The sequence below is a fragment of the Adiantum capillus-veneris genome, chromosome 11, assembly GCF_014529385.1.
Source record: "Adiantum capillus-veneris isolate H3 chromosome 11, ASM1452938v2, whole genome shotgun sequence".
NCBI lineage: Eukaryota > Viridiplantae > Streptophyta > Polypodiopsida > Polypodiales > Pteridaceae > Adiantum > Adiantum capillus-veneris.
Window position 1 is genome coordinate 84,441,542 of NC_140941.1, and position 13,389 is coordinate 84,454,930.

At 48.6% G+C, this 13,389-nt stretch overlaps 1 protein-coding gene across 2 annotated transcripts in view; it reads right to left on the reverse strand.

The window, feature by feature from the left end:
* Positions 1 to 2,047: 2,047 nt before the first annotated feature.
* The window catches only part of LOC147447569 (Ubiquitin-conjugating enzyme family protein), a 142,759-nt gene continuing 131,417 nt past the window's right edge, over positions 2,048 to 13,389 (reverse strand). For both annotated transcript variants that reach the window (XM_086523303.1, XM_086523302.1), the window contains exon 10: positions 2,048 to 2,644. In XM_086523303.1, coding sequence (XP_086379429.1) covers positions 2,595 to 2,644 — 50 coding nt within the window. In that variant the 3' untranslated portion in view covers positions 2,048 to 2,594. The remainder of the gene's footprint in view (positions 2,645 to 13,389) is intronic.

Below are 13,389 nucleotides of genomic sequence, written 5' to 3' on the forward strand. Positions count from 1 at the left end.
TGTACATTGCTTGCCAATATATAAATTGAGCTGCCTTGACAAAGACCAAAGTTGTAACACGAGAAAGTTGACAACTAGGTATATAGAAACCCTGGAAGGCTTGATGGAGTTTGTAATGGGGCACATACAAATGTTCAAGGTGTGAAAAAAGGTATTCAAACAAATACAAAATTGCTTCAAGCAACCATGCACAATTGTGACCTTACAAAATGTCACTCTAAAAACAAGCACACTGTTTTCATTGATTATTGAGCTTGCTAGTGATTGATAGTCTACAGATCACCACAACGTCCATAGATGAGCTATCTCTTGCGAAATGGATTTTCAGAAGAAAAAGAGCAATATAGTCAAATGATCAAAGAGATAGGGGGATTATCCACAAGAATGAATCGAGTATCAAGTACTAAAAGTAATTCAAGAGCAATTACTTATGTTTTCTTATTTTCAACCTAAAGATGCACACTTCCTCACAACTCTATAGCATGCATATTTTGAGCCAATCAATTGTAAGCTTTGGAGCATCGGGAGAATAGTTAACCACCAAGTGTTAAGTGGGATACTAATTTGAAAAATAATGGTGTAAAAGCACTCATTTGTGGCTTTAAACAAAGAGTTTACTACAGAAGCTTTAATAGTCAACAGATTACACATAAACACTGGTAAAGTTAAGAGTAACAAATTGTTTCGAACTTTAGTACAAACTCCAAAGATACCCAAGAAAATCTTGTGCAACTAAGCTATGAATTTGAGTATAGACAATGGTTGAGTTGGTGTATGAACTGATTTGGACTTTAGTACAAACTTCAAAGATACCCAATAAAATTTTAACTCATGAATTCGAGTATAGGCCAATGGCTTTGAAGCTAGGATCAGACTGTCATTCTGATTGTTAGTGCATATTTCTACCATATCTTGTGTAGAGCTAAAATCACTAAGGGACAAGCCTGTTGTTATGATAAGGATATGGTATAAAGAAAAGAGGTAACATTGTACCTTCATTCTTCCGTATGTAAAGGGTAAGTACTTGCACCAAAACAGGAACATCCACACCGATGCTCACAACTCTCGGTTTGTAATGTTAACTTTGCGGTTGAAAATGAAAACAACCCAGTTGTAATTCCATTGGACCTTGATTTTCAAGGTAAAAAAAATGTGCAGTTTAGCTATAGATCCCAGAGGATACCCAAGGTTTTTTCATAAACCAGGTTGTCTGCCCTTAAGAAACAAAGCCCAGGAAATGGTCTTTTCCATCACTGATCCACACACTACGTGGGCTCCTCTCTCTCTCTCTCTCTCTCTCTCTCTCTCTCTCTCACACACACACACACACACACACACACACACACATTTTTCAATGGTCTTTTCCAAGCACTGATCCACACACTACGTGGGCTCCTCTCTCTCTCTCTCTCTCTCACACACACACACACACACACACACACACACATTTTTCGAAGTAATGTCAGATTGAATTACTAATGGGAAGATACCACTTGTAATATTTTCACACACACACACACACACACACACACACACACACACACACATTGAATTGCCTAGGAGTGAAAATGCACAGTTGACTGCTCTGGATGTCATAAACCCTTACAGACTCGAGATGTGTGTTGTGTGACATTGAATGGTTTCATGAATGGGTACACATGGATGATTAGATTAGTAGGCCATCCTACAATTGAGAAAAAGACGACGATCTTGGGCAATATTGCTCTTAGAATGGTTTTGTGACCGACCAATAGTTTCCTTATTTATTTTTGAAATGTGAGTGTTAATCAATCCGTTACTTGAATGCTTAGTGACACTGACATCTGCAATAAATTACAATAGTCTTGGCAGCATGAAATGAGGAGAAAAATGGGATGCAATGTCTCAAAGATATTTATGAGCTGCAACTGACTTCATAGGCTCTCATAACATTGGTTTCTAGCACATGAGGTCTATTGGGGATATGTGGTTCTTTTATGGATTTTTTGGGCATGCTCTAGAACCACAAACATGCATGCACAATCCCTCGTCTTAATAAAACTGCAACTTTACCAGCAAATGCCACTTTGAATCATCACTTTAAAATCTTACCTGCTTCAAGAGAACGCTGCACATGCCCAGAGAATGACAAGCAGCCACTGAACTGGTTTACTGTTCTTCGTAACTAGCCAAAGGAGGAGGTTAAATAATTAAACACCAATCCTTACTGACAATGAGCCCATTTGATTTTCAGGTCCACAATGTCCTTGCTAAAAAGGAAGCCTTGCAAATGCTTCCAGGATATGGTAAAACTTTTAAAGACCATTTCAATAGGTACTTCAGAATCCTCTACTATGATGATAGGATGTACACCATGGAGCTCGGATCAATGTCTTGTTGATGCAGAGTCCCATGGAGCTCGCATCAGTGTAAGGTGGATGGCACATTAAGTGAGGACTTGGATGTCATATACATGGAGAGTCCCACCATAGAGTCGGGAAAAAACTCTCCAATCCGGAAAATCCAGGCGGATTTGCATGAGATGAAGCCTCCCTAAACTTCCATGTGTATGTTATAGCAAGAACAACTCTTGAAACCCGGTCCCTGAAAATTTCCTACGCTTTGCTTGAAAGGTAGTGTTCCAACATGTCGGCCTCGTCAATGTCTGTCAGCACCCAAAGAGACAAATGAAACCTCTCTCTCTCTCTCTCTCTCTCTCTCTCTCTCTCTATTAACACTTTATTAACAGAAACAGCACAAAAAAAAAACCAGCAGGAACGTACAGACTGTCAGCCAAAACCAAACAGCAGGATCAGGTTACAGATCTTCAGACCTATCAGATTTTCAGCAGGCATAGAATTTCCAGAATTGCTTCTCTCTCAGCAGATAGATTTTCAGCTACATTATGTATGCATAATTGAGGACAACAAATATATTCACATGGTGCAAGTATCTTGAATAAACCAAAATGGGGCTGAGCCTCTGGATATTTGGCAGAGCAGACTGAGTGTCCCGCAGTGGGCTGTGGTAGTGCATATACCCGCATTCGGGTTGTGGTTATTACTTCTCCGCCTGGACTCAGCCGAGCCAGGGCGTCAAGCTATACCCGCATCGCCAATGGAGGCCATGATCATTTCGCCAGTATGTAAGCCCCATACGAAGGCAATCTTTGTGCTTACAAACAAGCGGATAACACAAATGGAAAGGGAGATGAAAGAATGGAAAGCAGAGACGGAGGGGTGGTGGAAAGAGAAGGCCAACCTTCTTCAAATGTTCCTCAACGAAGGCGTGCAATGGAAGAAGGAGAAAGAGGACTTGCACGCAGAGCTACAAGCACTTAAGGCGGATTCACAAGCACTTACAGAAGAGGTCACAGCCCCTAAGCGAGAGCTTGCCGATAGAGTAAGCAGTGGACTGGAAGAAGGGGAATTCCAGCCCTCGGTGATAGAGGAGATCAAGGTCATTAAGGAGCAGGTACGGATGATCACAGAGGAGGAGAAGCAGAAGGTGGTAAAGACGTCTTCGTGGATGGATGTGATCACGAAGACGTAGAAGAAGGCGGATGAGGCCAAGAAATGGATAGAAGTCGCTAAGAAAGGGAAAGGGAAAGAAACCACATCCGTTCCCACTCCTACAATCATCAACATGACTCTAGAAGAAGAGCAGCGGAGGAAAACTAGAGCCTTGCATGTAAGAGTAACCGGTCATCCATGGAGGCAAAGGACTTCTTGAAGAAGCGCCCTACACTAAAGAAAACGGGCATATTCCTTGGAGATGACCTCACTCTCACACAGCTTGCGCATATGAGAGAGGTAATGCCAGAGATTCAAGCGGCAAGGGAGAAGGGAAGACGGCCTTCTACACAGATGGCAGGGTGGTGATTGTAGAGCGGCGCTCCACATGACGGTGCGAGACCGATGGGACCACACTCAAAGTTGCCACCTGGAATTGTAATGGATCTATGCGCCTTGATGTGGGTGCTTTTGAGGATAGTTTTATGGGAAGAGACATCGTCTTCTACTCTGAAACACATCAGGCCCCGGGGCAATCTATGCCTCACATTAGTGGATATAGATGGGAGACAACTTGTAGACAGGAGACACGATCAGAGCACAGAGGGTGGGGCTCAGGAGGAGTGGCAGTGTTATTCAGGGAGGAGTTGCAGCCATTGATACATATAGCCCGCAGGGATGAGCAAGCTAGGTACATGTGGGTGAGATTGAGAGCAGAGACAGGCAGATATCTCTACATTGCTATTTGCTACTTTCCCCCGAGTACGTCAATTTATGCACCACCCAGAGGACAGTCCCCCTTCTCTATTTTGGTGATGACATATGGGAGCTCTCTAGAGATGGTGACATCATCATTCTAGGGGATTTCAATGCTAGGATTGCCCATCATCAGACAATATTTTATGATACTTCAGAGGAGCTGCTGAGAGAGTTGGATGTTGCAGAGACGGGCCTATCCAGATTATCACAGGATGGAGAACACACTGAGTATGGAGGATACTTGATAGACATGGGGACTGCACATGGATTAGCCATCTTGAATGGCCTATAGAGATTTCCCGCTGCGGGGGGTTTTACATGCTTTCCACACAGACATGGAGCCAGCACCGTGGATTATGTCATGGCACAGCCGAGCCTCATCTCTAGTATCCAAGATCTCACGGTTGGACCTAGACCTGTTGGTGTGGCAGTGGACCATGCTCTTGTGTCATTGACCATCTCTTTTCAGTTTAGTGTAGCACACAGGCTACGGGCAGCAGTCCCTACTCGCTACACCTTCACACGGGAGACGGACTCTGTATACATAGATGGGATCTATAGACGCCTGTGCACACAGGAGCCAGGGCGACCTCTGGAGGAGCTTACTACTATACTGACACAAACACTACATGATGCAGCAGCAGAGGCATACCCACATACCCAGCCTGAGCAGAGACGCCGTTCGGGGAGCATGCCCCAGAACAGTTGGTATGATGAGGAATGCCGGGACACTAGAGCTAGACTTCAGAGGGAGGTGCTTTTGGGGGACATCACTCACAGACAGTCACAGATTGACTTCCGACGCCTAGTGCGGCGGAAGAAGAGGACATTTTTGGCTCGCCTAGAGCAGGATCTATACCAGCTACGCTGAGATGGTGAGGAAGGACATTGACAAGATGAGGACTGGGAGAGCATATGATCATGATGGCTTAGTGGCTGAGCATTTCACGCATGCCAGAGATTTACTAGCAGAGCTTCTAGCAGTTATGTTTAACCGTGCCATGTGTGGGGGCTTGCCTGATACTTGGAGCCTATCTACTATTGTACCTATCTTTAAGTCGGGAGACCCTATGGAGCCTGGGAATTATCGCACTATCATGATTGGACACACATTGGCACGGTTGTACGCATCTATTCTTGAGCAGCAGCTGAGTAGATGGGCAGAGAGGGAGGGGATACATGCAGCAGGGCAGGCAGGTTTCAGGAGGGGTTTTTCTACGCTTGACCATATCTTGACACTCAGAGCCATCATTGAGGAGGGCAGATCGTGTGGGAGATGGATCTATTGTAGCTTTGTGGATTTCAGCAAAGCATTTGACACAGTGCCCAAAGCTAGATTGATGCGCAGATTACAGCAGATGGGAGTACCCACAGAGCTCATTTGGGGGGTCATGGCATTATACAGGTCAGTAGTAGGGCATGTACGCACCCCAGAGGGTCTATCCACACCGGTTTACTCCACTATTGGGGTGAAGCAGGGCTGCCCGCTCTCTCCTACTCTATTTGGTATGTATGTGGATGAGGTTTCTGACTACATTGAGAGAGATGGTGATAGAGGTGCACAGCTGGCAGGGACATGGATTCCACTATTGTTATATGCTGATGATATTGTGTTGATCTCCGACTCTCCGGAGGGGATGCAACGTCACTTGGATGCTCTACATTGGTTTGCCCAAGAAAGTGGTTTGTCCGTCAACCTTGGTAAAACCAAGGTCATGGTATTTAATACCACCCCACAGTGGATCAGGAGGTCAGCGCCAGCATTCACATACGGCCAGGAGAAGGTGGAGTATACAGATGCTTACACTTACCTTGGAGTGGTTTTAGTGGGCCAGCATTTTCATTGAGGAGGGCAGCAGAGACTAGATTGACCAGAGCCCATGCAGCATTGGGTAGATTGGAAAGGATGTGTTCACAGGTTCAGTTTCAGGAGCCTCGGACGAAGCTCTGGCTCTTTGCCACTTTGGTGGCTTCTGCATTGCTTTATGGAGCTGAGATTTGGGGACCTTCACTGGATCATCATGGGAGGAGAGGCTGTAGTGATGGATGGGGGAACATGGAGAAGCCTCTGGTCTCTATGATCTCGCGGCTCATTAGAGCCATAGCCTCAGTACCACGTACTATTGTACGAGCAGAGCTAACTGCCCCGCCACTAGTGGTTGAGGCGCTCACCATATCTGTCTCCTTCATACACCGCATGTGGCAACGTCCTAGAGACAGATATGCACGCCTTGCACTTAAGTCCTCTCGACAGTTAGCCATGCAGGGAGATACAGCATGCTGGTATGGGGAGATGGCATCATGGTTTCGGGCGCATGGGTTCAGCATAGACAGATTGCCTCCCTTCCACTACTCACTAGATGCGCCCTCTCTGACTCTTACACAATCCGAGATCACAAGGCTCATTCGCCAAGACTTGACTCAGCTAGACACGAAGAGAACATGGATACAACCGGCACAGGAGCTGGGCACGAAGATGGCTTTCTACAGAGAGCATCTCCTCCAGCTTACGGAGGATGGTTTTGTGACGAGGCCCAGATACATGGACACCCACTTGTCTCATGGGATACGATGTGCTATTGGCCAGATACGCACATCGTCACACCAGCTGCGGATTGAGACTGGGAGATACAGTGGAGTACCAGCAGAGGCCAGGACATGCCCCCTGTGTGACATCAAGCCTGAGACAGAGTTGCACTACACATGCCACTGCCCCGTCTACTACAAGATACGAGGCCGCTTCCATTGCTTGTTCAGAGAGGGCTTTGGACCATTCTCTAGAGTCATGCGGTACGAGGATCAGAGATGACTGGGTTTGTTTTTGCTCGAGCTACGCAGACACAGAGAGAGCCTGATGAGAGGAGAGGCCAGCCAGTCTCAAAGACAGATCACAGACTTCTTTAGAGCTTCCACTGGACACCCGGAGGAGTTACCACCGCAGCAGAGCTCGTCGTCTCACACCAGAGACACACTGATCGACCGAGCGACTGAGCTGGGGAGATCCAGACGCCCACGACTGAGGAGGACTACACAGCATCGACGGAGGCTGCATCAGAGGATTCGGATCACTTTGGCTCGACATGCACGACGCCCGGTCAGACTACTGACCATGGAGGAGATTGATGAGATCCGCCAGCGACCGATGCTGGATCTCCTGTGATCTAGCTATCCCGGCTAGCTGTTTAGCTGCTTAGTTCACACCTAGCAGTTCAAGATTCCATAGTATTTCATTTTGTCATTTTGTCATCTTGTTACTCTGACTTTGTATCAGATCCACCACATTGTAACTTTTTGGTCTCATAGGTCACTTTGGCCTTTTGAAGAGGTTAATATAACATTTCATTTCATTTCTCTCTTCTTCTTCTTCTTCTTCTTCTTCTTCTTCTCTCTCTCTCTCTCTCTCTCTCTCTCTCTCTCTCTCTCTCTCTCTCTCTCTCTCTCTCTCTCTCACGCCCACGACTGCGGAGGACTACACAGCATCGACGGAGGCTGCATCAAAGGATTCGGATCACTTTGGCTCGACATGCACGACGCCCGGTCAGACTACTGACCATGGAGGAGATTGATGAGATCCGCCAACGACCGATGCTGGATCTCTTGTGATCTAGATATCCCAGCTAGCTATTGTTCACACCTAGTAGTTTAGGATTCCATAGTATTTTATTGTGGCATTTGTCATTTCATTTTTGTCTTTGTTGTCATCTTGTTACTTTGACTCTGACTTTGTATCAGATCCACCACATTGTAACTTTCTGGTCTCATAGGTCACTTTGGCCTTTTGAAGACGTTAATATAACATTTCATTTCATTTCTCGCGCACACACACACACACACACACACACACACACACACACACACACACACACACACACACACACACACACACACACACACACACACACACACACACACACACACACACACACACACACGCACGCACGTGCATGCGCGCACAAAGTGATGCTTGAACCCTTAGTATTACTTGCAAAATTACAAAGAACCCAAAGACAATACAAAAGCCCGTAGGTGTCACGGATAACCAGGCTGGTAGTGAAAAAACCCCTGGGATATAACACAATTACAAAACTGAAGAGGAAAAACCACCAGTGATACAGGGAATTAAACTAGGGAGATACATCAAGAGCTGGAGACAAGGGAGCAGGGGAACACACTAGAAAAGAGCTGTAGCAGACTCGAGCCAAGCCGCAAGCACCATCTGACGAGGCAGCAAGCATCTACGCACGAGGGCAGCCAGCCCGGGAGGGAAGGGGAGGCTACAGGAGGAATAGCGTGAGGAATTAGCGCCATGAGAGGAGGGGACAAGTGCCGTAGAGACAGCATGGAGAGCAAGTTCTACACACTTGTTCACCGCTTGGACATAATCTTGGTGTGCATTGCAAGTGGTGGGGCATGGACGCAAGGCTCGGCCTCTAACCTCCCCCAATTATCCATGGCCCTCCCACCTGAAGCTACACCGACAGCCACGATTATCAATATGACCATGAGGAAGAGCAGAAGAGGAAGACTAGAGCTCTTCACGTGTGTGTCACAGGCCTTAAGGACATTGAAAATATGGAAGAAGTGAAAAAACTCATGGACATTTCTGAAGCCACACACATAGGTGCATGGAGAGCAGGGAAGAAAGTGAAAAAGTGGGGAAGGAAGTTCCAAGGAAAGAGCACTCATTTAGGAGAGAGTTCTTGACAAAGAAGCCAACTCTTAAACAAACTGGGATATTTCTGGGCGATGACCTCACTTTATCACAATTTGCACACATGCAAGAGCTGATGCCAGAAATCGAGGCTGCGAGAGAGAAGGGACAAATTGCTTTCTAGAGAGGGGGGAGAGGTGATCTTTGAAAGACGCACTACATGATGGTGCAAGACCTACGGGACCAGCCTTAAAATGGCAGTGTGGAGCTGTAACGGATCACTGACGCTAGATGTTGGTGCATTTGAGGATAGCTTCAAGGGAAGAGACATTATTTTCTACTATGAGATACATCAAACTCCCAGTGTCGCACTGCCTAGAGTGACAGGATACCATTGGGAGACCACTTGTAGACAAGAGGTGAGATCAGAGCATAGAGGACGTGGGTCAAGAGGTGTGGCCGTTTTATTCAAGAAAGAGTTGCACCCTCTCATTCGAAGAGATGAGCATGCTAGATATACGTGGGTCAGGGTGAAAGCAGAAACGGGGAGGCCACTTTATATTGCAATATGCTATTCCCCCCGAGCACATCTCTCTATGCACCGCCCGAGGCGCAGTCACCGTACATGATTTTAGATGAGCATATAGAGATGGGGATGTCATCCTCCTAGGGAACTTCAATGCCAGGGCGGGCCACTCTCAAACAACCTTCTATGATACCTCAGAGGAGATGTTAAGATAGCTGGATGTCAGTGATATCAGATTGGCTAGGTGCTCACAGGATGTAGTGCATAATGAGTATGCGGGATATTTGACAGACATGAGGACTGGACAGGGACTAGCCATCCTGAATGGCTTACAAATATTTCCAGCAGCAAATGGGTTCGCTTGTTTCCACACAGACATGGGGCTAGCACGATGGACTATGTTATGACTTAGCCCAGTTTTATACCATTTATTAGGATTTTACAGTCAGACGGCCCCAGGCCTGTTGGGGTAACAGTAGATCACGCCCTCCTTATATTTACTGTTTCATTCCAGTTTAGTACAACTCTGTTAGCCCAGGCATATATGCATACTCGATGCAGTTTTACATCGGAGACCGACTCTGTCTACATGGATAGTATTTACAGACACCTCGCCACAGAGGAACTGCAAGGCCCATAAGAGGAGCTTACCCAGGTATTGACAAAGACTTTGCATGATGCAGCAGTAGAGGCATACCCACACGCCCATCCCGCACAGGAGTATGCCATAGAACAGTTGGTATGATCAGGAGTTTAGACTCCGATATAGAGACTAGAGTCAACAGTTCAAAGAGAGGGGCTCCTGGAAGCCATTACTCATAGACGGTCACAAATAATCTTCCGACGCCTAGTGCGACGGAAGAAGAGGACTTATCTTGCTCAGTTAGAGGACTTGTACAAGCTATTCGTGAGCCACAAGGCATGGATATTTTTTCATGAGCATTCTCCCCCACCGGCTATCACATCAATCGAGATTTGGGGCGCATATGCACCATCTCTTTACACAATTCCAAGGCAGCAGTCTCTACCCGACCCTCCAAAGCCATGCCAACAGACAAGCACTTTCTTTACCGCTAAGATAGTGAAGAAAGCCATTGACAGGATGAGGACCAGGAGAACATATGATCATGATGGATTGATGGCGGAGCATTTTATACATGCTAGAGACATGCTTGCAGAGCTTCTTGCAGTAATCTTCAACCGAGCCACGTGTGAGGGAATTTTCCAGATACTTGGAGCTTGTTTACTGTTGTAGCTAGTTGTATGCATCCATTATTGAGCCCCCTCCTCACGTTGCCCATCACCAGCCCTCTCCGCCGCCCAACGCCAGCTCCACCCGCCCCCTGCCTCTACCTTATCTGCCAGCCTGCCCTTTGCCCCGTCCGCCCACCTACACACTATCTTTTCCCAATGCCCCGTTCGCCTGCATTTCACCTGCTCTTGCTTGTCGGGCCTCGCCTGTACCATTGCCAGGTTCGGTCCAGGAAAAGCTTCTCTTTTCGACGACGTTTCTCCGCCCTTTCCTCACAGCAGCAGACACAAATGGAGGCTCCAGCTCCGCCACAAAGGGACTCTAATGAAGTCCCCTCGCCCGACCCCGCTGAGCCCACCATTCGACTTGCTCTTACTCCGACAGAGCAAGCGAGCCTAGCCGCAGAGGTGGATCGTCTGCAGGCGACCTCAGTCATCTGCAAGATTCTCGGCACCAGACCCTGCAGAGGAGTGTTGTGTGACCTTCTCCAGGTCCGCCTTCTTGCAGAGGTGGGCAAGATCTTGGACGTTCAAATCCTTGGACGAGGCTACTACCAGATCGAGTTCGAGACCCCCGAGATGGCGTCCAAGGTCATCGCCATGAGTCCATTGACCATCCGAGCAGCTCGAGCCCACTTTCGACAGTGGAGACATGGTTTTGACCCTGCTTCAGATGTTCTGGTAGAGGAGGCAGACATTCCCATCTCCGTCTGCTTTCCTGGTTTGCGGAGGGAGTACTTACCACTTTTGTCCAGGATAGGCTCAGCGATTGGGACTGTCCTGGAGACACCTCGCACGGCAGCCTCAGTAGCTGCCAAGGCGGCCGGCATTCCCTCAGTTCGTGTTCTGGTTAGGGACACTCACACTCTCCCGAAGGTCATTCTTCTGCCTCGGGTGAGAGGAGGTTGGTTTAGACAGAGCGTGGAGTATTCGGGCCTCCCGAACCCGTGCTTCATTTGTCGACAGATGGGCCATCTTGCGAAGGCATGTCCACGGAGGAGGCCTCGACCTACACCACAGACTCAATCCCAGCTTGCAAGGGCTGGACAACAGCAACAGGCAGAGACACAACGCACACATGCAGAGCCACCCTCCGAGCCTGGGGCTCCAACAGAGGAGGGATGGCAGCAGGTTCGTGGTCGACGACGGCAGGGGCCACATCGACAGCCAAGCACTCAGAGCGGTCCTCAGGCGCCTGCCCAGCAGCAGTGGGTTCCCACGGGAACCGTTTCAGTCCTCTTGAGCAGGATGAGGTCCCTGCTCCAGCCCCCACCTCAGCTTCACCCTCGACAGCCCCTCCCCTCCCAGAGTTTCCCCCCTCCTCATCATCCTCCCCCCCACCTCTTGCTCCCGCCGCCTCTGGCCCCCCCCCCCCCCCCCCCCCCCCCCTCTACCTCTGCCGATCCCCCTCGCCCCTCTTCTCCACCTCTTCCCCCTGCTCCTATACCCCCCCCTCCCGCTCCAGTTCCACAGTCGACCCAGGGGGCATGGCCATCTCTGGCTGCTAGGAGATCTATTGGCAGCGCCTTTGCCACGAGCCGCTTGGCGAGAGAGGGACAGCCTTTCTTGCGACCCCCTCTACAGGTACAAACGTCTCCCTTTGCAACAGTCCCTCGTGGTTTGACGAGCTTCGACATTCGACGCCGATGGGACTTCTTCGACTACGACTTTACACGTTTTCTCGATGACCCCTCAGCAAACCATGAGGCACCCTGCTTCAGGGTCCATGTTCGGTTTCTTGCAGCTAGGGGGATAGAGGCCTTGGACTCAGTGGTTGGCTTCTCTTTCCCCTTTGCGGCAGGACCAGACTGAGTGGACTCTCGACTCAGTGTTGGAGTTTTGCATACACAAGTCCTAGAGTTCTCTCACCACATGGGAGAACTAGGAGTTACAGACATGCTTCAGACTTTGTGGCCATTGGCCAAGTTTGGGGTGACCCCTCCAGATACAGCAGGATGTAGACACATTGTGGTTTATTTCTTTGCCGATACGCAGTGCTTGCCATGCTATGTACACATTCATGAGGACTCATGGACAGAGGAGGTTGCTTTATGTACGGCTCGCTCTACTTGGACTTGGGCCAGACACTCGTTGCAATCACGCCTATCTAGAGGACGCTCGGATGCAGATTACTCCCCATCCAAGCTAGCCTCGAAGATAGCACGTTTAGGTGCTGCGGCAGCATCTGTTCTCTCTTGCTCCCCATGAGGATCGTCTCATGGAACGTGTAGGGACTTGGTGGGCCCTAGTTTCAGCGTCAGCGGGGCCGATTGCGTCAGGAGCTTCAGCGCTGCCTTGTGGGAGGAGAGATTGATCTCCTTATGCTACAGGAGCACCATCTGTGTGAGAGCCGCATTAAACGTTGTGGTCAGCTATTGCGTGGACGATATGATACTTTTTGGTCAGCTCAGACAGTCCTTGGTTGGAGGAGCAGCTATAGCAGGCTCGCCAGGAGCTTGTTAGCACAGAGGAGCGGCGTCATGAGTTTGCTTTCCATCGACAGGCATCTCAGTGGACACAGGTGGGTGACAAAGTGACTGGTGCTTTCTTCGAGGCAGTGGGACCTCGGCATACGCATGCCAAGGTCAGTCAGTTGAGGAGGCCCGACGGGTCAGTTGCTTCTGAGCCAGAGGACATGCGTGTAGTTGATACTGACTTTTACTGTGAGTTACTGTCTGCAGAGCCTCAGTCAGAGCGTCAAGATGCATGCA